This window comes from Rhinoderma darwinii, chromosome 1 (assembly GCF_050947455.1).
Source record: "Rhinoderma darwinii isolate aRhiDar2 chromosome 1, aRhiDar2.hap1, whole genome shotgun sequence".
Lineage (NCBI taxonomy): Eukaryota > Metazoa > Chordata > Amphibia > Anura > Rhinodermatidae > Rhinoderma > Rhinoderma darwinii.
The window spans coordinates 489160972-489185554 of record NC_134687.1 but is presented as its reverse complement, the minus strand read 5'-3'; the positions used below and the strand labels follow the sequence as shown (position 1 = coordinate 489185554).

At 42.4% G+C, this 24583-nt stretch overlaps 1 protein-coding gene across 3 annotated transcripts in view; it reads left to right on the top strand.

Moving 5' to 3' along the window:
* Positions 1–348: 348 nt before the first annotated feature.
* FBXO21 (F-box protein 21) overlaps positions 349–24583 on the top strand; it is a 31401-nt gene continuing 7166 nt past the window's right edge. For 2 of the 3 annotated variants that reach the window (XR_012850296.1, XM_075835236.1), the window contains exons 1-9: positions 349–697; positions 1823–1958; positions 2465–2562; positions 4130–4251; positions 5007–5153; positions 5625–5761; positions 17389–17525; positions 19381–19557; positions 23364–23496. Coding sequence is in view for 2 of the 3 variants with exons in the window: in XM_075835236.1 (XP_075691351.1) it covers positions 429–697; positions 1823–1958; positions 2465–2562; positions 4130–4251; positions 5007–5153; positions 5625–5761; positions 17389–17525; positions 19381–19557; positions 23364–23496 (1356 nt within the window). In the remaining variant the exon portion in view is untranslated. Of the gene's footprint in view, positions 709–1822; positions 1959–2464; positions 2563–4129; positions 4252–5006; positions 5154–5624; positions 5762–17388; positions 17526–19380; positions 19558–23363; positions 23497–24583 lie in introns of all 3 variants that reach the window. The other variant, XM_075835249.1, reaches the window with a different exon arrangement.

Sequence of the window (24583 nt, the reverse complement as noted above, 5' to 3'; positions counted from 1 at the left end):
ATGTACGCTATACCACAGTGTTGTCGTGGTTACGCCTATTTAAAGGTACAGTTATAAGAAAATGCTTGGACCTCTGTGCAAACGTGTTAAATGCCCTGGATTTCCTTGTAGGAAAAAACATGTCTAATATGTAATGGACAAGTGAGAAAAAAAAAAGGCTTATAAGAACTTATTCACTACTATGGAACAAAACGCAAAAACAGGAGAACGTATGCTAGAAGGTCCCTGGTACCCGTACAAGAGCGCCGCAGCCCGGGTCCTCCAGTGCATTCTGCTAATCATTCATTCATACACATTCATACACATACATATACATGCATACAGATACAGGCCCCGCCCTCGTGTGACCAGTCCTGAACAACTCATCACTGTGCGACTCCCCCTGTCCCCCTGGCGCTGGTGTAACGCGTCACCGATGTAAACAAGACATGGCGGCTTCCCTGTCAGGTGAAGGGAGAATGACAAGTAATGATGACGGCCCCTGCTCCGCGGACAGCGGTGATTCTCCCAGCGATGAGCACAGGATCCTGCAGCTGTGTCCGGGGCTTCTTTCTCTCCCGGGTGAAGTGCTGGAGCTCGTCCTGTGCTCCGGGGACCTGGACTATAAAGACATCGTTAGTGTTGCCTGTACCTGCCGGCGGCTGAGAGATGTGTGTGCTGCCCGGGGCAAAGTATGGCGGAGGCAGCTGTTTGCCCGGTGAGTGATAGGTCAGTATGATACGTTAATGGAGATCAGTGGTTGTTTCTCCTCCGTGCTGCGCATGAAGTGCCGGCGTCTCCTCTTGCTGGATATCCGTATTATCGGTACTCTGCTGCGCACGTTACATGCCTGTCATATGACTGGGGCACAGCGGGCAGGGTTTCTGTTCCTGGTAATAAGGGAGGAGTGAGTGGGCATTGGGCCCCATAGCAGCACCTGGAATAGGGCCACACTTTTTATAACTACCATCTGCAGTCTTCCTCACCACGACTCAGTATTCATGAAGTGCCCCTCACCTCTGAAGCTTTATTAACAGATGGGGCCCCTCAGATGCTGGGCCACATAACCAGCGACTCTGATAGTTACAACCTTGTATACTTCCCTTCCTCACTCCCAACTCTTGTTCAGCTCCGGGCAATGCCGTTCTGCATCGGGATGTAGTGTGTGTTGGCGCAGTGTCAGGACCCGATGCAGCAGCACTTCGAGCCGAACAAGAGTTGGGAGCAGGGTGGGTAAGCGGGTCTGAATTAAGTTATGGGGTGTAGGGTCTGGTCTAGTTTCTGAATATATTTCTGATATTTTATTAATATATTGGGTGTCTGGTTTTGGATTTGATATTAATATATGCCGTTTTTATTATAAGCTGTGCCCCTGTAAAAGACCAGTCCTGTTTTTGCTGTGACCCACTGCTCTAGTATCCGCCTGTGAAGGGCTCTCCCAGGTTGACATCTATGCATGGGGGTGCCCATAAATTTCTTTGACCAAGAGTTCAAGGAGGGCACCCGAAGTTGCTAACCAGTCTAATGCCACTAGCCTGATTTACATTTAGGCAAACTGGTTATCCATATGTTACCTGTGAGTGCATGGCAACCTACAAATGCCCATTCACACACATTGGGAGTACGCACTAGGGTTTTCGGGGCTTCTCAATTAAGAACCCTTTGGTTCTTGAATTGTTATATGTAGTTTTTAAAATCTATTTATTAATGTGATTATTGGACGGCGACCGACATCTACAAACTCTTTGCTATTAATGAGATTAATCTTCCATCCTGCCCCTGCCGTGTAACTTATTGGGGAAACTCTCCAGATACATAGCTAACTTATTTTTTCATTTCTTAGATGGCCATCTATTATGAAATATTACAGTCATTTGGACCTTCTGGACTGGCTGGAAGAATACAAGAGCAGACACAGGGCTGGAATAGAGGCACAAAGAATAGTGTCCTCCTTCTCGAAGGCGCTCATCATTGAACATGTATGTTGCTTTTCAGTATTCATATAACTAATTCTTAAAACCAAAAAATGTCTATTTAAACCTAATCGGAACACAAATATTCCAAAATAATATTTGTAAATCTTTTAGACCCAAATCAAGGACAAATTACCCCCCTACAATTATAACCAAACCTAATACAAAACAGTATAAAAACATTTATATTAAAAACAGTCCAATATGAATTGTGTGTGTATGTATGTATATGTATATGTGTGTGTGTGTGTGTGTGTATATATATATATATAGATATTCACCAGGGGACGAGCACCTAGGATCCAGTCCCACTGGGAAAAACACAGGTCCAGTCTAACAAAAGTGCAAGAAATGACAACAATGAAAGAGTCGTCAAATACCTGCGATGGCCGTGATGGCGGTTGGAGAATCTACACCTGAGGAGACGCCTCAATTCACTAATTCTTGTCTTGTAAAATTGACCCATATGATTCACATGACTATATTATGTGTCTGTATTTCTATTTATTTAGCGTATGCCTTGTGAAGGCTTTAATGATCTTGACACGTCGGGTTACCCGTCACGTTTCATTGAAGATGAGCTGCTGTCGATCCTCAACACTGAAAACGGGTGAGAATGTGCACTACATTAATACCAGGCTTAGGAGTTTTTGACGTTACCTGGCAGACCTTGTATTGCATATATTGGCTGCTGGTGGTTACTATGAGGTGTACATTATATGGTGGTAGATGCCACTTTCTCCAGTCACCAGTTCTTCTGCTTTGGGATGAGTGACCTCAAACCACAATTACAATTCATATGGCAGTGTATAAGATCCCCTAATAAGTATATTACAGTTGCCGACATTATGTAATTCTTCATTTTTATATAATATTTTATAAACTGTATGACCATGTAACATTCATTGATGGTTATCGCTATTTCTAAGCTTGAACCTTTAGGATTTTACATCTAAAAATCATTGAAGCAATATTATTATTTATGGACAGTCTCCCACATATCTTATCCTGGAAACTACTGACATTGGGAGATCTACACCCTCATTGGCACAGCTATCCCCCCCCCCCCCCATATAGTCACAGCAGCATCACCCTCTCCTCCCAGTGCCACCCCCTTTCCCCACTAGTAACCTCTCCCTTTTCCCTCCAGTAGTAGCCATAGTTCCTCTTCCAGCATATACTTGCCTCCCATCCTGTGGTCTGCCCCCTGCTGGCAGGAAGCTACATGTAAGTACCTTATTACTGGGTGCTTCTTCTAGTTTCCTACTCCTGCAGTCTCTAATAATCGTCATTGGATGCAAGACCCTGACCATAAGTGCCTGTAGTTCTGGCGGCTGCATGAATGACCACCATGATCCATGCACTATTTGAAGTTCTGCAGTCACCTGTGACATGGAAGAAGATTACTCTTTTAGGCACCCTGCACATGGGATGGAAATACTGCAAACTTCCTGTGCGGATTTGAGCATGGAAAATCCACAGAGGATTACAGTACCCGCCATGTGGACGGCATTTCAACACATCTCATCCACATGGTGTGGAACATTTTCCGCATGGAAATCAGAGCATTCAGTGGATTTTCAAAACCGCAGCATGCTTAATCTGTTACGGATGTTCACGGCAGATTTAACCTTTCCGCCAGCACAACGTAAATTAACGGGTGTGGATGGGAAGTAAAAAATATTCATTAATACAGTAACATGTAAAAAAAATATATTAAATAAAATGAGAAAAGAAATAAGAAAGTAACGAAATAAAAAAACCAGACTCCCCCAAAAAGTACACACCTTTTCAAACGACACATGTCTATCACCTCTTCTGCTTTTCCATAGTCATTCTTAGAATTTGAACAGAATGTATATTAGTGTGCCCGCTTTACCTTCATGCACAACGTGGCACATTCCAGAGTTAGGCCTCACGCACACGTCCGTATTCTGCTTCAGTATGTGGAAGCCACGACCAGTAGGGGAACCGAAATCGAGAAAACCTAGAATGGAAAGATTTGCACCTCTTCTGTGTTTTGGACCCGCTCTTGGTTTTGTCTTCCAAATACTGAAGCAGAATACTGACGTGTGCATGAGGCCTTACTGGGATACTGGAGGTTTTTTTTTAACTACTGCTGACAGAATAAGTAATTTTTTTGTAGTATACATCTTGACGTTTTTTTCTGTCTTTAGGAAATGTTTGACACAAAAGTATTGTGCAAAAAAGATCCTTTATTTTATGCGCCAGGAGGCTACCATATGCAAGTTGAAGGGCTTTCTCCAGAGAGGTGGGGAACGCCAAGACATCTTTGAAGGTTTGTCATGAAGTGGAAACTCTTTCTCTCTGGTCCTTGTCATCACCGCATCCAATAATATAAAATGAGCACATTATATTTTTCAGTGTTTACAGTGCGAGATAACTAAACAATGCCAGAATAGCTGTAATTCGTACATCTCTCCTCCCAAAAACAGGAATCGAATGTATTCCAAAATAGTACCAATATAAACTGTCGTCCCCAAAAAACCAAACCCTCATACAAATACGTTGACACAAAAATTGTTATGGCTCTTGGAATTTGGCGACGCAAAAATAAATAATTTTGTAATAAGACTTTTTATTGTGCAAAAAGGTGAAACCTAAGAACCTATATAAATGTTGTATTGCCATAGTCCTAACAACCTGTAGAATAGAGTGAACATGTTATTTATACTACACAGTGAACGCCCTGAAAATAAAGCCTAAACACCCATGGCTGTGTTTTTGTTTTTTTCTACCACAAAAACAAAATAATTCAATACATATATGTACCACAAAATAGTGCCAAGGAAAACTACAACTCATCCCGCAAAATAAAAGGCCTCATATGACTACATTGAAAAAAAAAAAAAAAGCTATGACATCTGGGACACAGAGGGGTAAAATGTTTTACTGGTCCTGAGTCACTGAGGGGTTAAAATGTACTTAAGGCACCGGAGTTATGTTCCAACTATATAAAGTTGGGAGAGAAATTAATGTGACTGTCAAGTGGTTAATCATGTATTTTTTTTTTCTTTCTCTTCTCTCTTTTAGGGGCAGTTCTCATTGACCAGTACTGTAATCCTCTAGAAGATGTCAACCTAGAAAATATTCAAGCAGAGATGGCAGATATTACCAGGAAGGTGAAAGTTCACTTGTGCGCAAAAAACAGCAGACATCCCAGTTTGTCCCTGCAGGCAGGTGTGTAGGATCTACTACTACTACTTCTACTACTACTCCAGTTCTCCAAAGTCGTATGATATTGTACCATTTGATTCAATTGCTGTTGTAAATTTTCTTCTCTATGATATAAAGTCTGTTTGCTATGGGAAGAGTTATAAAGCGCAGTGTGCACAGGAGAGAAATGTGCATTTTGGTATTTTTGATTTTTTTTTTTTCAGAGCAATGTATGAAAATTCTGTAGTTTGCAATACAGAGTATGTATGTGTATATATATATATATATATATATATGATGTGTATGAGAATAAAAACATTCTAGCTGTTAAGAAGTATATTACTGCACCTCCAAGCACTCTTTAGGACTATAGTGTCCTCAAATACATGATAGATTTTGTTATGGTTTTTTTTTTTCCGATGGCTTTTGTTTTAATGACCATGCTTGTGCATATATGTAAATAATATGGAACACTTGACATTACCGTTGACACAGGCGAGTCATCCTACATAGGAGATCTGGATTCACAAGGACAAGCACTGGATGCTCTGAATCATGTGCTCTTTACGGAGATGAAGTTTAAAGGGAATGTGGCAGATTTTTATAATCCCCTGAATTCCTACATCCACCAGGTAGGTAGGGACTGGCTTTGCACCTCAAAATATTCACTCTCCTGTTCTGTGATATTGATTTTGTTGGCTTGCAATGTCTGTGCATGTTAAGAATTATATTTTTAGCTTTTTATTGTTCGGATCGCTGATAGACATCGTGACAGATCCTATACCTGTGGTGCTGAGAGGCTGACACTAGGTTTATTAAAAAAAAATAAAAAAAAATATCTAGCTTCCTCTTATGCAGGCTACACTCTTCCTACTGGTACCAAGGTAGACAGTTTTGGCAAAGTTTCCGTAGAAGACCGACACAAACATCTTAAAGGACTATTCCCATCTTGGACAGTGTCGAATAGATGCGGGTCCCAGCTCTGGAACCACTACCTACATTGAGAAAGGGGGGCCACCCGACTCCCGTCCCGCCTGGTGAGGTGGCTGCTGGCTAACGATTCCAGACAGGGACTATGTGGAGAGGTGAATATGCATGTGCGCAGCTATCTTCATTTTGTTCTATGGAACCTACAGAAATAGCCAAGCAAGCATTTGCTCGGCTGTTTTTGTAACTCCCAGAGGACATAATGGAAAGAGATGCGGGTCTCAGAGCTATCCCGTAAATGTCTAAGATGGGAATAACACTTTTTAAAGTGTAATCCTGCACACATCCAAATATGACAGAGAGGTAAGTATGTTCCTCCTGTCTGGGTGGAGGAAACGTTCTCATCACACTAGATAAGTCACTCTGGGCCTGGCTTGCCGATCTCATCCGTCTCCTCGCACCACCCTTTGGTGTTTTCCTCTCCTTACTTTTATCTGGCTTGGGGAAGGGTATCCTCTTGGCCCCACGCTGGTCTCTGCCTTCTTTATTCTGCTCCTGTGACCTCTCTGGTATCTTCGCAATCCTTCCCGTTTGAACCCTTATGTGATTTTCCTTCTAGCTTTCTCTCCTGGAAGGCTGCATTTGTCATTGCTATTAGTTCCACAAGGAGGGTCTCGAAGCTGACCACTCTCCCCTGCAAATCTCCCTTTTTTGTCCCTCACCAGGATAAGGTGGTTTTATTTTTGTGTATTTTCTTACGAAGGTGGTTTTCCGATCTATATGGACAGAATTCTCCAATTGGTCTGTCCTGCTCCCTCTCTCTTCCACGTGAGCACTTGCTACACAGGCTTGATATGGTGACCAGTGTATGCATCTACGCTTTAGCTACTAAAATCTTCCGACAGTCTGACTCTATTGTTATGATCGCTGAGAGCCCAAGGAACGACCTGTAGGCCCACTACAATCGTTTGCTGGATTCGTTCAGAGATCGGGTAGCCTATCCGTTCAAGGGCAGAGATTTTTCATTCAGAGTGCCTGCCCATTCTATGCGGGCTACTGGAGCATCCTGGGCGGTTCAACATCAAGCCTTCGCTTCTCAAGTATGCAAGGCTAGCATCTAGTCCTCCATTCATACTTGCCCTAAATTTTACACGCTGGCCTTCTTAAATACCAGACAAAGTTCTTCTTTAAAGGAGCACTCCATTTTATTTTTTTATTGCACCCTCCATTTGTACATTGGTCTGAAAAATACTTACCGATCCCTGCATCTTGTCTTTTTCGGGTCCAGCGCCGCTCACGTGATCTTCCCTCTGACTTGACTGGCGTCACTGTGCTTTTGAATAAACCGGAACTCAGGGTCTCAATGCATTCCTATGGGAGCCAGAACAAGGCTCCATAGGAATGCATTGAGAGCCTGACTTCCAGTTTTCTGAACAGCAGCGATTCCAGACCAGGTCAGAATGAAGATCATGTGAGCGGCGCTGGACCTGAAAAAACTACAAGATGCAGGGATCGGTAAGTATTTCTACACACAGCACCCCACTGAAACACCAATGTACAAAGGGAGGGTGCAATAAAAAAAATAAAGTGGAGTGCTCCTTTAAGTCAAAGCCAGGAGTGGATGCTAAAGGAATAAAAAGTTTTAATGAAATACATGTAATTTTCTCTCTTCTATCCACTCCTGTGTTTGGCTCAAAACTGCATCAAAACAATGTGTGAATCCAACCTTAGGAGCTTGTTATTTGGTGTAATTGTACACATTCGCATAGCTCTATCATGGTGTCCTAAAGATGTTTTTTAATAGGTCTCTCATAGTAACTGCTTCTTTTTATTGGCTGCCCACAATGGTATGGACCAAAAAGAGGCATAATTCCAATCCATCATTCAGTAAATTGAGGCATGTGAGCAAACGAGTAACTGTGCAAGTGTTAACATTCTAGGAGTCTAAGGGTCCATTCACGTGATGCGGTCAAATCCTATAATTGTAAAATTGCGTCAATGTAACCCGTTTTTGAAAAATTGCGTCAAAACGACAGAATTTTGACGCAATTTGCGTTAACCGCAGCAAAACTAAAACTATTTGACCAGACCGTGTGAATAGACCCTAATGGTCTCCCAAGCTCCCCACTCCAGTAACCACATACGGGGGTTTCAGCAGATAACGGTCAAGCAGAGATAGGCCAGACGAAGGCAAGTGCACCGAAACGCGCGTCGGGGTGGACGTCTATCAGTCGCTCTAGCACCTCCTGGGTCAGAATGGAAATTTTTTCTTTAGAATCATCTTGCTATGCAGTACATTATTGAATATATATCTATATACAAACATTTGTACATTCTTGTCTGCATCTGTATGCTTTACTTCATTTTCTGACCATGTAGATATTGTTTATAACTTTTTGTGCATGAGTCTTTTGTTGTGCGTCTTTCTTTTAGTGTGTCTGTGGACATTTTTTTTTATATGCTTTGTTTTAGTATTCTCAATAAAGATTATATATTTTATATTTTGATACTTTATAGTTGCGTTTTGCATCTTTTTTTGGTTTTGTTAAGCAGATGTATTTGTCCATGCATACACCTCTTTTCTTTGGGGATTTTAGTAAGGTATGTTGGAATGCTCTCCTTTTTGGTGTTTTGTAATGTCTTTGCATGAAATGGCTATACAAAGTACGACTAGAGGTCCAACAATTGGGCTTGTTCTTTTTCGCTAGAACACGGTTCTAAAAAAAAGCCTGTTCAGAAAAACCTTTTTACTATGAGCAATCCCCCTTTTTTTTTTTTTTTTTTTTTTTTTTAAACTATCTACTGTGTATTGCCTATGGTCTACTGTGCATATATATCCTTATCTGGGAAGAGGCTGTGGCTAAATCTCAATGGATGATTTGACATTTGTCATCCTTAAGAACCTTGGAGTGGATGTTGTAAAACTCTCTAGAAATATGCTAAAAGATTATGGCACTAAAGGTCTTGCATAGATACGTTGCTATAAATCCGTCAACAACTGAAATTAACTACACTGCAAAAGTAACTGGCAAAAATATATACATATTAAGAAGTCGAGGAGACCACACGTTACATTGTTACATCCAAAAAAAAAAAAAAGGTCGCCTGACTGATTAGCTGTTCAAGCAGATCCCTATTAGGGAAGATACTAATGTTAATTCATGTTCTAGGGAGGTTCCTTAATCTTTAATTAACTCCAGATTACCGCTTTGTCACGTGCCCTTTATGTTGTCTTTTGGTAAGACCCCGCATGCGGCATTAAATATATTGAATGATATTGTACGACCGATACTTGCTCCATTTCCCGGCCAGGAAAGGGGAAAGGAATAATAATTTAAAAAAAAAAGGTAAGAAAGGGCAGTCATAAATATGCTGAAAAGACATCTCAAAGAAGTACCTGTTTCCAATAAGAATCCTATACTGGGACTACTCCGTCTAAAAGCGGGACTACATCCCAACAAAATAGGTTGGATAAATATATGGAGTCACCAAAGACGAACCTACCCTCTCAAATGAAAGGAACTGCGACATCTTCTAAAACTACGGTTTCACTGGACTCTGATATTCGTGGGGAAAAATCCAACAACTCCAGTATAGTGGAAGAGCCGCAACTTGTAAACACTCCTTGAAAATTAAACTGTCCGAGGGTACAGCCCCGTCGGCTGCAATTTTGAGCGAGATCCTATAGGTGGTAACAAAAAACCAGTGCCACGATTCAAGCCTTATCTAGTCAAATAGAAGATCAATATAACGCTATTGAGGGAAGATTTTAACGAGGTTCGAGGCAGACTGGATGAGGGGAGGGAAGAATCAATAAAATTAGCAGATAGTTACAGAAGAAAAGATAAAAGAGCACTCATTTCTGGGTACTTAGATATTACACCTCTATGGCAATCTTTGCACTTAGAGATGTGAAACATTGCCCATAATTGACAGTAACGGCAAGATCAAAGGGAACTCCTCGCTTTGATCTAGTCATCAGAAACATCGGGGAATCCCTCTGCAGTCAGCCTTGGTGACCTAGAAAGGACCCCAGGGCTGTCTGTCCAGTTTGCCTGCTGTTCGGGCACACTATCTGCTGCCCTAACAGCAGTCTGTGTCCTAGTGACACTGTATGATGTATTTAGCCTACAGGAGTATGCTAATACATTACAAGTAAGAAATAAAGTTATCCCTTAATGGGATTAATAAAAATATAAAGTCCAAAACAAAATCATTACTTTGCATAAAATATTTTTACACTAAATATAAACAAAAAACCTACACATATTTGGTATCTAAACGACTGTAATAACCTGAAGAATTAATCTAACGGGTTATTTAGCGTGAAACGTGAATGGGATAAGGAAAACTATGCCGAGATTCACTTTTTCTTAAATTTACGCTGTAAAAATATTTTTCCAACTCCAAACTATGAAAAAAAATGTAATAATAATTTCTCCAGCTTAAAACAAGGCCTCGTACATCCCCTTCAATGAAAAATTAAAGTTCTGGCTGCTGAAATGCAGAGAAGTAAAAACTGACCAATGTAGCTGATCATTAAGAACTTTTCGGGCCCAGTCATTAAGAGGTTAATGAATTTAACTTGTCCTGCTCAAGTGGAAAAAAGTAAACCCTTCTTGAACAAATGGGACCTTTTGGATTAAGTTGTTTCCAATTTTTAAAGCATTAGTGTAAAGTTTGTGGCAGTGTCTTTTGGCAGGAGAAAAGGAGTTACATTCGATGCCGCACATGGGATTTACGGTAACTGCGATGACGCTTGGATTCTTAGCGGACCTCTATCAGTTTAAATACTTATGTCAGATAAAGATTTTTTTTTTCCGGTCAGGATTGTATATGATAGCTATTGTAAAACGTTCCTAGTGTCCTCATGCTGTAAATATCTATGTAAATAAAAACCCCTTTGAAAACAAAAAAGGCATAGTCTTCATGATGCCAAATATTACATTATAGTGAATGAAATACTAGAAAAGTTCACACAATGCAGTGTATTCATGAATACTGGCAAGCTGCCGCACATTATGCCAGCATGTCCTCTGAATGCAGCTTGTGTGACGTTCCTCAATATTGAATACAGATCCATTACTGAGCTGCAACAAGGTTTTTTTTCCCTTTTTTTTTTTTTTTTTTATACGAAAGGGTTTGTGTAAAGGATCTGCCAGGCACAGCTTCGGGGTTAACTCCCATAATTAATCAGTCAGCACCTGAATCTACATCCCTGAGACTGACTCCAGCTTCCACCACTCAGGCTGGCAGGCTTAGGAGTGGGAGAGTCTATCGCAACCTGGCCAGACTCGACTAGCTCCCGCCCTCGGTCTATTTAAGCCTGCCCTTCCTGTCCCTCGGTGCTTGTGATTCTGTTCGTGTGGTTTCCTGGCCCAGCTACAGCTCCTTCTATTTTGATCCTGCTCCATACAGACCCTGGCTTACTGACTGCTCTTCGTTTGGTACCTCGCACACTCCTGGCTTGACTCGGCTCGTTCACCACTCTGGTTGCTCACGGTGTTTCCGTGGGCAACTGCCCCTTTCCCTTGCTTGTATTCCCTTGTATGTTTGTCGTGCACTTACTGAGCGCAGGGACCGCCGCCCAGTTGTACCCCGTCGCCTAGGGCGGGTCGTTGCAAGTAGGCAGGGACAGAGTGGCGGGCAGACTAGGGCTCACTTGTCCGTTTCCCTACACCCCGTCATTACAGTTTGCTTGCAAAGTGGTGGTATTTTCATGTCGATTAGACTTTCGACATGCATCTATACAGCTAGCGTGGTGACGAGACCTTGGGGTTGCTGACATACATAGTAAGGGCAAATTCAGACGAACGTTGCGTTTTTGCGCGCGCAAAAACCACTTGACAGCTGCGTGTGTCATCCGTGTATGATGATGCGCGGCTGCGTGATTTTCGCGCAGCCGCCATCATAGCGATGAGGCTAGTCGACGCCCGTCACTGTCCAAGGTGCTGAAAGAGCTAACTGATCGGCAGTAACTCTTTCAGCACCCTCGACAGTGAATGCCGAACACAATATACAGCAACCTGTTAAAAAAAAAAAGAAAAAAGTTTGTACTTACCGAGAACTTCCCTCCCGGCCGTTGCCTTGGTGACGCGTCCTTGGTGACGCGCCTCTCGACATCGGGCCCCACCTCCCTGGATGACGCGGCAGTCCATGTGACCGCTGCAGCCTGTGCTTGGCTTGTGATTGGCTGGAGCTGTCACTTGGACTGAATTGTCATCCCGGGAGGTCAGACTGGAGGAAGAAGCCGGGAGTTATCGGTAAGTCAGAACTTCGTTTTTTTTTTTACAGGTTCATGTATATTGGGATCGGAAGTCACTGTCCATGGTGCTGAAACAGTTTAACTCTTTCAGCACCCTGGACAGTGACTATCTCCTGACGTCGCGTACCGGAAATTTTTTTGCCGGGTTCGGCCAAAACGAGTTCGGCCGAACCCGGTGAAGTTCGGTTCGGTTGTCCGGGTTCGCTCATCTCAAAGACACTCCGTTTGGAAACAGAAAAGCACGTGGTGCTTTTCTGTTTACATTCATCCTTTTGACAGCTGGTGCGCTGTTTCAGTCGGTTCGCACGGAAGTGCTTCCGTGCGACCTGCGTGGTTTTCACGCACCCATTGACTTCAATGGGTGCGTGATGCGCGAAATACGCGGATATATTGAACATGTCGCGCTTTTTGTAAAGCGTTTTCGCTGCGTTTTGTGTTTTTGTCACTTTTTTTTTTTTTTTTTTTTTTTTTTTTTTTTTTACAGCGTAATCAGGTTTCCCATTGACTATGGAAATTTAGGCGTCTTTTCAGCACGAATGAATTGACCTGCTGCTTTTTTTATGCAAAGCGTTTTTTAAAGACGTGCATAAAAAACCGCGTCCTATGCACTTACGGCGCGCTTTTCCAGTGATGCCAATGGGAAGCTTAAACCAAGTGTTTTGAGATGCGTTTTTCAGCGTGTGAAACGCACCAGAAAACGCATTAATTACACGCTGTGTGAACGGATCCTTACATATTTAACAGGGGGCCCACCAAGATTTTGGGATGAGACTCCCTTTACTTTCAAGTCCTCCCTTAATGTGAAGTGTGCTGCAGACTGCAGGTATATTAGTGTCTGAATAAATGTTATAGTACGGTTGAAAATAGACACATTTCCATCAATTTCAACCAAGGGACGGGAAAAGGGAAGGGAACATTTTTTACATATAGGAGCTAATATTTTTTTTGGTTTTCGGAAATGATCTAAGCCTTTTTTAAAGCCATCTATTGTCCCTGCTGTGACCAGCTCCTGCGGTAGGCTATTCCATAGATTCACAGTAAAGAAGTCTTGTCGCCTCTGCAGGTTGAACCTTTTTTTCTCCAGATGGAGGGAGTGCCCCCTTGTTTTTTGAGGGGGTTTTACATGGAACAGGATTTCACCATATTTTTTGTATGTGCCATTAATATATTTATATAATTAATCATGTCCCCCCTTAGTCGTCTTTTTTTCCAGGCTAAATAGGTTTAATTCTTTTAATCTTTCCTCATAACTTAGATTCTCCATGACCCTTATTAGCTTCGTTGCTCTTCTTTGTATTTTCTTCCAACTCCAGGGCATCCTTTCTATGAACTGGAGCCCAGAACTGAACTGCATATTCTAGATGAGGCCTCACTAATGCTTTGTAAAGTGGTAATATTACATCCCTGTCCCGCGAGTCCATGCCTCTTTTAATACACGACAATATTTTGCAGGCCTTTGAATTAGCTGATTGACACTGCATGCTGTTATTGAGTTTATGATTTACAAGTACACCCAGATCCTTCTCAACAAGTGACTCCCCCAGTGTAGCTCCCCCTAGGACATATGATGCATGCAGGTTGTTGGTACCCAGATGCATAACTTTACATTTATCTGCATTAAACTTTATTTGCCAACTGGATGCCCAAACACCTAGTTTGTTTAAATCCGCTTGCAATTCACGAACATCTTCCATAGGCTGAACTATATTACATAGCTTGGTGTCATCTGCAAAAATAGAAATAGTGTGATTAATCCCATCCTCTATATCATTAATAAATAAGTTGTAAAGTCCAAAAACACTAAATCCACAGCGGCCCCTCTATCTAGGCTTCTGCTCACCTCTTCATAAAAACAAATCAGGTTGGTTTGACAACTTCTGTCCTTAGTAAAACCGTGCTTGCTGTCACTTATAATACTATTTTTTGCCACATAATCCTGTATATAGTCCCTCCATAGCCCCTCAAACACTTTCCCCACAATGGATGTTAATCTTACTGGTCTATAATTACCCGGGGAAGACCTAGAGCCCTTTTTGAAAATAGGCACCACATTTGCGCTGCGCCAGTCCCTTGGCACTATACTAGTCACTAGAGAATCTCTAAATATTATGGGGAGGGGCACAGAAATAACTGAACTAAGCTCTTTAAGAACTCTAGGGTGTAACCCATCTGGTCCCGGGGCCTTGTGCTCATTTATTTTATTTCATTTCGCTTGCACCATATCTGCATTTATCCAATTCAGTATATCAACTGATATATTAACAGCACTGGCACCGGCTACATCAGCTGCTCTTTCTTCTGTTGTATATACAGAGCTAAAGAACCCATTTAGTAACTCTGCCTTCTCTTGATCCCCCTGTGACCATCTCCCCATTACCCATATTTAGGGGTCCTACATGTTCAGACCTTGGCTTCTTTGCATTTATACTAGTCTTTCTCAATGAATTAGAATATCATCAAAAAGTTAATTTATTTCAGTAATTCAATTCAAAAAGTGAAACTCATATATTATATAGATTCATTACACACAGAGGGATCAATTTCCAACATTTTTTGTATTTTAATGTTGATGATTATGGCTAACAGTTAATAAAAACCCAAAATGTATTTCCAAATTTAAAAAATTATTTTTAATCCTGAAACATTGGCCTACTGAAAAGTATGTCCAGTATCTGCACTCAATACTTGGTCGGGGATCCTTTTGCATGAATTACTGCATCAAAGCAGCGTGGCATGGAGGCGATCAGCCTGTGGCACTACTGAGGTGTTATGGAAGCCCAGGTTGCTTTGATAGCGCCCTTCAGCTCGTCTGTATTGTTGGGTCTGGGGTCTCTCATCTTCCCCTTGACAATATCCCATAGATTCTCTATGAGGTTTAGGTCAGGCGAGTTTGCTGGCCAATCAAGCATAGTGACACTGTGGTTATTACACCAGGTATTGGTACTTTTGGCAGTGTGGGCAGGTGCCAAGTCCTGCTGGAAAATGAAATCAGCATCTCCATAAGGCTTGTCAGCAGAGGGAAGCTTGAAGTGCTCGAAAATTTCCTGGTAGACGGCTGCGCTGACTCTGGACTTGATATAACACAGTGGACCAACACCAGCAGATGACATGGCTCCCAAACCATCAGTGACTGTGGAAACTTCACACTGGACCGCAAGCAACTATGATTGATGCCTCTCCACTCTTCATTTGGAAATCAAGGTCCCAGAGTCTGGAGGAAATGCAAAATTTACTTTCATCTGAAGACAGGACTTTGGACACTGCGCAGCAGTGTTGGTCCACTGTGTTATATCAAGTCCAGAGTCAGCACAGCGTCTACCAGGAAATTTTCGAGCACTTCATGCTTCCCTCTGCTGACAAGATTTATAGAGATGCGGATTTCATTTTCCAGCAGGACTTGGCACCTGCCCTCAGTTCTTCCCAGTCTATATCCTAAATTGCAGCCCTCATCATGGGAAAGTTGGCCTTCTTAAAATGATGTAAGGCTCTGGCAGTTCTCCTGTTCCTTCTTGCACAAAGGAGCAGATGCCGGTCCTGCTGATGGGTTGATGCCCTCTGGCTCTCCCTGTATAATGGCCCTGGTATCTACTTCATAATCTTAAGACTGTGCTGGGAGACACCGCAATCCTTGCGACAGCACGTATAGATATGCTGTCTTGGAGGAGCTGGACTACCTATGCAACCAGAATGGGCTGCAGGTACTGGCTCGTGCTACTAGTAGTGACAAGGACACTAGAAAAATAAATCAGGAAGGATAAGGAGAGGGGAAGTGTCTGTGGCCATGACCTGCAAAACCATTCCCTTTTTGAGGGGTTGTCGTGCTAATGCCCTTCAGTGCATCTGTTGTCCCTTTCATTTGCTCCAAAGGAGGTGAAATGAATTCACAATCACTTATGCTTCCTAACTGAACAGATTCCTGTCCCTGAAGATTAGTTGACTTTGGGTTATATTGTGATTCTTAAGTGTTCCCTTAAAGAGGCTCTGTCACCAGATTTTGCAGCCCCTATCTGCTATTGCAGCAGATCGGCGCTGCAATGGAGATAAGAGTAACGTTTTTATTTTTTTTAAAACGAGCATTTTTGGCCAAGTTATGACCATTTTTATATTTATGTAAATGAGGCTTTCTAAAGTACAAGTGGGCGTGTTTAAAGTAAAAGTCCAACTGGGCGTGTATTATGTGCGTACATCGGGGCGTTTTTACTACTTTTACTAGCTGGGCGTTCTGAATAGAAGTATCATCCACTTCTCTTGAGAACGCCCAGCTTCTGGCAGTGCACAGACACAGCGTGTTCTCGAGAGATCACGCGGTGACGTCACTTCCTGCCCCAGGTCCTGCATCGTGTCAGACGAGCGAGGACACATCGGCACCGGAGGCTACATTTGATTCTGCAGCAGCATCGGCGTTTGCAGGTAAGTCTATGTAGCTACTTACGTGCAAACGCCGATGCTGCTGCAGAATCAACTGTAGCCTCTGGTGCCGATGTGTCCTCGCTCGTCCGAAACGATGCAGGACCTGGGGCAGGAAGTGAGTGACGTCAGAGCGTGATCTCTCGAGAACACGCTGTGTGTCTGCACTGCCAGAAGCTGGGCGTTCTGAAGAGAAGTGGATGATACTTCTATACACAACGCCCAGCTAGTAAAAGAAGTAAAAACGCCCCGATGTAACACACATAATACACGCCCAGTTGGACTTTTACTTTAAACACGCCCAGTTGTACTTTAGAAAGCCTCATTGACATAAATATAAAAATGGTCATAACTTGGCCAAAAATGCTCGTTTTTTAAAAATAAAAACGTTACTGTAATCTACATTGCGGCGCCTATCTGCTGCAATAGCAGATAGGGGTTGCAAAATCTGGTGACAGAGCCTCTAACTTCTTTCAGCATTGTATATTGCTTATTATTGTATTACACTATACAACCGGAATGCGTGTCCTACTGAATAAGGAATGGAACTTGTTAACTATAATGGCTTCTGCAAAGTACACGGATATCGAAACGTATTCACCTTCTGTTCTTTCTGGCCACATTGATCAACAATAAGAACTTGTTCCATTTGTTTTCTAGGTTCTAATCAATAGGACTGGCATTCCCATCAGTCTTTCTGTGCTTTATCTTACTCTGGCCAAATGTCTGGGAGTGCGCTTGGAGCCAGTAAGTTTTCCTCACCACTTCATGCTCCGGTGGTGCCAAGGTGCCCAGGGGTAGGTATTTTAATTGTCTTCGTAACTTTGTATGATGCAGGACCGGGAGACAAGATGTCTTATCCCTTTATTTATCTTTTAAAGATTTTCTCTACTGTCCATGGAGAACAAATGTAAAAAATTGCTTCATAATATGTCTATTTTCTTATTATACCACTTACGAATTCCATTTTCATTTATTTTATATGTTCTTTTCGTACAATAATAATTAAGCTGTTACAGTATAACTTAAATCCATTACTGGCGAACTAGGGTTAGTGAAAGGTGTACTTTGTGTTATTTTTAAAATCGGTACGTTTCCAAAATGTGTTCCTCCAGTTGTACTCTCCTGCCTTAACTGACCTCGTGCGTGGGGAGACGCTCCTGCACACGGGGCAGTACGGGTGACGTAATTACCGAAAGACTCCAGAAAACTTGTATGGACCGAATACTTCTCACACCTGAATAGTTTCCTACAATTTTATTCTGTCTAGGCAATCCCTCTTTGTTCTTGAACAGCCTAAACTCCAGGCTGATACATTAACCCCTTAATGACCGGCCCTGAAAAGTCCTTAATGACCGCTAAATTGTTCCGTTTTTTTCTTCTCTGCCTTTCAACAGCCATAACTTTATTTTTTTTTATGTGGCTGTATGATGCCTTGTTTTATGTGGGAGAAATTTAATTTTTTTTCTTGCGCAGTTTGGGAGTTGAAAACATTCACTGTGTAAGTTCTATCATTTATTTTTACGGTGTGAATATCGGAAAAAAAGCAATTCTCTGCATTTTTATTTATTTTTTTATCCTGATCACGATTCACACTAAATAACCTGTTCATTCAGTCCTTCAGGTTATTACGGTCGTTTAGACACCTAATATGTGTAGGTTTTTATGTAATGCATGGGCCATAAAATGTATATTTTATGCAAAATGACTTTTTTTTTTTTTTTTTTTTTTTTATGGGGACATTTTTTAAAATACATTTTTTTAGTTACATTTTTTTTTTTTTTAAATCCCATTCAGGGATAACTTAACAGCAGGCAAATTAAACAGACAGCCCTGGGGTCCTTTCTAGGTCCCTAGGGATGACTGCGGAAGGGTTTGCCCGGTTTTGATCTTGTCACCGGGTTTCCAGTGACGCGATCAAAGAGGGGAGTTCCTTTTTGATCATACCGTGGTCACGGACTAGGGTTCAACAGCTGGGGTCAGAATGTTTTCTGATCCCAGCTGTGTTCAGAAGGCTTCCTTAAGATCGCTCATCCACTTCTTCTACAGCGACGCCAAAAGACGTACGTTAAGGACCTGCACCGTCAAAAGACAGTGGGCGGTCGTTAAGGTGTTCACCTACAATGCATCAAAGCCTTGGGCAATGAGAGAGATTATTATGACCTAATTCACATCTGCGTTGGAGTCTCCTTTAGGGGCCTCTGTCGCAGATTTAGCTGAAAATACCGGAAACCATAGTTTATCGTGCTGTGCTATTCTGGTAAAACCACAGACACCCTGATGAAAACCTGCCGGAATCCCATTTAAGTCAATGGGTTCTGTCCGCCACCGGTGGTGTGCGTGGTGCAGTGGAATTGGCGCTTCCGGTTATTCCCTTGTTCTGCTCCTCTGACGGAGCAGATCAATGGAATGACGTGCACACGTGTGAACATATTCTGCTGCTAATGTCTTTAGGTCGGAGATAATTCCCTGCGCTGGATACATTGTAACATGCCTTGAGATGTCAGTAGTATTACGCCTACTAGGTTTTCGTTTCTGGATTTAAGCAAAACTGTCCCCATTCGCAACATCAAGCAAAGATATTGAAAACTGTGAGAAATTTATTATAATGATTAAGCTTTATTCACATAAATCTTTTTATAATTTCCACAGAGGTTCGAGCATAAGAGATTATTTATATGTGGATGCATTTGGACATGGGAAGTGTCTTACTGCAAAGGAATGTGAATACGTGATTGGACAACATATTACTGAAGACTTTTATGCAGCGGTCAGCACTAAGGAAGTCCTGCAGCGCATGGTGGGGAACCTTCTTAACCTTGGCAAGAGGTAAGAACACCAGTGCCCATTATTCCTAGGCTTCCGGTGTAGAATTTAAAGTAAATGCATGGTAGGATGTTCTAGTATCCAGTTTTCCTAAACTGTGGATTTTAATTTCTATAATACACTTCAGCACTATTATTGTGCTTTTGGGGGGGCCCTGTTTACTACCGAGAAAGGGACCGTAAGGGTATGTTCACACGTAGCGCAGTTGCTGCAGGTTTTCCATCCGAAAAATCTGCAGCGTATTACAGTAGCAGCAAAGTGGATGAGATTTAGGAAATCTCATCCACATGCTGCAGAAAATGTTCATGTAGATGCGGTCTCCTGGGATGACGTTTAATCCCATTTGACCACTAGCAGCCAATCAAAGACTGCTATAGTCAGATTGGAGAAAAAGTCATCCAAGGAGGCCAATAGCACAGACACCAGCTTTATAAGGAGTGATACGTTGCTATGGGAGACCAGGGCAGATAAGTAAAGTCACCTCATCTGGTGTCCACAGCGGCAAATCCGGCCAAAAATCTGTACAAAATCATACACAATTTGGTGCAGACTTTTAACTGGGATTCCCAGCGGAATCTGGGTCGGATTTGCTGCAGCAAACCCGACCCATGTAAACATACTCTAAAGCCGGGTTCCCATAGGTCGGATACGCTGCGTTAAAAACTGTGCAGCGTGTCCAACCTGGAACCCGCAGCACCTTCCGTCCAAAAAAACCGCACCAAATAGTGGTGCGTTTTTTCAAACGAAATTTCCGCTGCGGAACAAATCGCTCATACTTATCCCCGCCGTCTTCTCTGCACGTAGTCCGGCCTCCTACGATCACGTTGCAGGCCATGTGACGCTGCAGCCTGTGATTGGCTGCAGCGGTCACAAGGTATGAAACTTCATCCCAGGAGGCCGGACTGCAGTAAGAAGGAAAGCATTCTGGGTAAGTATGATTTTATTTATTTTTTTTACTTTATCCCCCCTAGTTGCGATTTTATTTTTAGTTTTGCGAAATCGCTGCGATTCCGCTGAAAGAGTCGCAACGCTTGGCTTTCTGTTGCGGGTTTTGTATCCCCATTGAATTTAATCGGTAAAACCTGCAGCGGATTTAAATCAATTTTGGGTCAATTTAGTAACGTTTACGCTGCAGGTTTTTTTCCGCAGCGTGGGCATGAGATTTTCTAAATCTCATCCACTTTGCTGCTACTGCAAATTCTGCATGCAATTCCGGTGCGGAAATTCCGCAGAGTCTATGCTACGTGGGAACCTGTACTACAGGTAGATTCAAAAGCGGCAGATCGCGTGACTTAAACGGTAACTAAATGTTTGACAAACTTCTGCCATGTCATAGTGACCTGTCGGAAGATAACTTCACTATTTTTCTGGTAAGAAAAGTGTTCGTTCAAAATAATCATAAATATCACTGCCTGAAAGAATGATTAAAATAAACTTTTATTTAGTATCCTATAAAATTGGCTGGTATGCCAATATAACTATTATCAGGCACAAGGTATTTCTATCGGACGGATTAGAGCATCGGGAGAGGAGAGAGCGAAGGCTCAATTCCATCTGATAGAACTAAGGGTATGTTCACACGGCGGGGGTCCGTAACGGCTGAAATTACGGGGATGTTTCAGCCTGAAAACATCCCCGTAATTTCAGCCGTACCGGCATGTGCAGGCGCTTGAACGCCGCGTCAATTACGGCCGTAATTAGCGCTGCTATTCATTGGAGTCAATGAATAGCGGCTCCAATTATGGCCAAAGAAGTGACAGGTCACTTCTTCTACGCGGGCGTCAATTTACGCGCCGTCATTTGACAGCGGCGCGTAAATATACGCCTCGTGTGAACAGACAAACCTCTGCCCATTGCTTTCAATGGGCAGATGTTTGTCAGCGCTATTGAGGCGCTATTTTCAGACGTAATTCGGGGCAAAAACGCCCGAATTACGTCCGTAAATAGGCCGTGTGAACATACCCTAACCCTGCAAATTCACAAAATATCTAGCTGAATAAATTGCCACTGAATTGTCTAACCATAAGTGTCCCGACGCGTTTCTACACCCAGTTTGTATAAAGGGTGCGTTCTCCGGGGTCACAGACGATTCTTAGATTAGATGTCACCGGGCACTTCTATTGTGTACTATATGGCATAACTCGGTTTATACATGTCACAGTAGAAAATAATTGCCAGACAGTACTGTATCGTATCTCGACACTGGTATTTGGCCGCACGCGCCCCGGGAAAAAGTTTACTTTAATCGTTCTTTCAGGCAGTGATCTTTATAGACTTTCTGTTGAGCCCGTACTACGATACATTGATTTACGGAAAAAGCTGAACAAAAATGAAGCGGCTCAGCGCTCACACCAGCACTTCCGTCGCTTTGTTTTAGCGATTGGTGGGGGTTTCAGTACTCTGACCCCCACCCATCAAAACTTTTGACATTGTCACTATGACATGTCAGAAGTTTGTTGAGCGTTTAGTTTTATACTTTAAGCTACGTGCTTCTGGGGTTTTCTGACTCGCATGCAGCAGATTTGTGCGACTGAAAATCTGTTCCAGTAACCCTTTCCCGTCACTGCACTGGCTATTTACATCAGGAAAGGGTATTTAAAGATGGCGCCAGCTCAGAAGCCGAGCGAGCGCCTTAGCTGCCGGGTCTATGTTGTGTTACACAGCGTGGACCCTGCGGCAATGCTTGTGATCAGAGACCTCTCTGATCACGACCATTTAACCCCTCAGATGCCGATATCAAATGTGACCAGTGGCATGTGAGAGGTTTTTTACTTTTTTTCTTTTCGGCGAGATCGCGGGAGTCTGTGTATTCCTATAGCAGCCTTGAGCTTTGTGAATGCTCCCAGCCCTGCTATAGGAAGATTGCTATAGAGACCTGCATGTGGCAGGTCTCTCTAGCAGTGCTCTGATTTTGCTATAGACTGCAATATTGTGATAAAAACAAAAGCATAAAAATGAAAATTAGTCTGGTCCTGAAAGTGTTAATCTGAATAACTTGTAGAACTCCATATGCTTGCTGCAGAAACCTTCCTATTCAGATGAACGGAACGGATTTTTTTTGCAGCACAATCTGCCGCATGTGAATTCAGCCTTTGGTCAGAAAACCCCTGCAGAGTGTATTTCTAGTTGAAAGAGGAGTAGTTTATCTCTGCCTCTCAGCAGGGAAGCGCTCCCGCAAAGGCCTCATGCACACGACCATGCTTTTGTGCCCGCAATTTATCTGCATTTTCGTGGATAAATTGTGGACCCATTAATTTCTGTAGCCCGATGCACATGACTGTGGTTTTCACGGATCCCTGATAGGGCCGCGAATCCGGACCGCAAAAAGTCATTTTACAGTCCGGATTTGCGACTTGATACTGGTGAAACTTTTTTTTTTTTTTTTTTTTTTTTCTCTTGCTGATCCGTGAATCCTGATACACAACAAATAGACTGAAACAGATCAGTTGTTTTGCGGACCGCAAAACCCCCTACGGTCTTGTGCGTAAGGCCAAATATTTAATATTTTTTGCGTCGCCACCCCGTTAGGTATGCAATTGCATTTACAGATACTGTGGATAAAAATACTTAAGGAGCGCTTCATTTTCAGCCTCCGATCGCTCCTTCCGTTGGACCACATCTGCTGTGTGGACAGGAAGTCAGTCTCCCTATTCATTCTTATGAGACTCCCATCGAGGCTGTCATTTCTATGTGTCCGCTCTGAAACTATACACTCACTGCTATGTATCCGCCATGGTACATATGCTATGGCTTCTTCTCAGTTTTATTAATGTACTTTCTCCATCTAATTTGCATTTTAACTCTTTTAGGGAAAGCAAAGATCGGAGCTTTATGCTGCTCAGAGTGTCGCTGGATCTGTACCTGGCTATGTATCCAGACAGTGTGCAGCACCTATTGCTACAAGCTAGATTATATTTCCACTTGGGGATTTGGCCTGAAAAGGTATTAGCCTTGTCTTATAACTAGCCAGTACATACCCAGGTAGAATTAGCAAGGCAGCTTTATGTAATCTATTGTGCATATGATTTTCTTTATAGAACTATAGGTGGGGATTTTTTTTTATAGGTTGGTTTAAGTCATTTTAGTTTTTGAAAGTGACAAAGAAAAAAATGTTTCCCAACTTGTAGACTGGCCAATTCTGTTTTCTTGAAGGGGTTGTCCAGTGTGTCTGTTTTTTTTTTTTGCACTTCATTGTAGAATAGGAAATCATACAGTTTTCTAATATACATGTTTTAGCAATTCTGCTCACATACCTTTCTATAGTCCGTGAGGCCCCTGTCACAGTGGAATGGTATAGCCCACAGATTAGCCCTGCGTAATGCATCCACAGGCTAACTGAATATGACTAAACATGGCGGCAGTAATGTCACCGTTTAAAGTACCATATTATGTACTGAGAAACTGAAAAAAAAAATCTAAGTGGTGTGGAATTGGGGGAAAAACTGATTCCTCCATTTTCTTTTGGGTTTCGTTTTTACGTCTTTCACCGTGCGATAAAAACGACAAATTTACTTTATTCTGCTGGTCAATGCGATTACGGTGATACCAGATTTATATAGATTTTTTAATGTCTTACTCCTTTTACAAAGAAAAAAGTTCGGACTTTTACTGGCGCAGCGATACCAATTTTGTTTATTTTTTCACATTACTTAAATCGGAAAAGGTTTTTTTTTTTTTTTTTTTGAACTTTTAATAAAAAAAGAATTTAAAAAATTCACTACTAAACTTTATTTAACTTTTTTTTTACACATTGTATTAGTCCCCCTAGGGGACTTGAACCAGCGATCGTTGGATTGCTGGTACAATAAACTGCGATACTAACGTATTGCAATCTATTGTCATTTTTACAGGCATCTGTTAAGTCATACCACAGGCGGGGCTTAGCAGAGGCAGAGTGAAGGCCTATTGGCAACCCTCGATCGCGCTATGGGGCTGCTGATGAGCTGTCGGATGGGGGCGCCCCCTCTCTAACGCCTCAGATGCGGCGGTCACGATTGAGCACAGCATTTGAGGGGTTAAACGGCCAGGA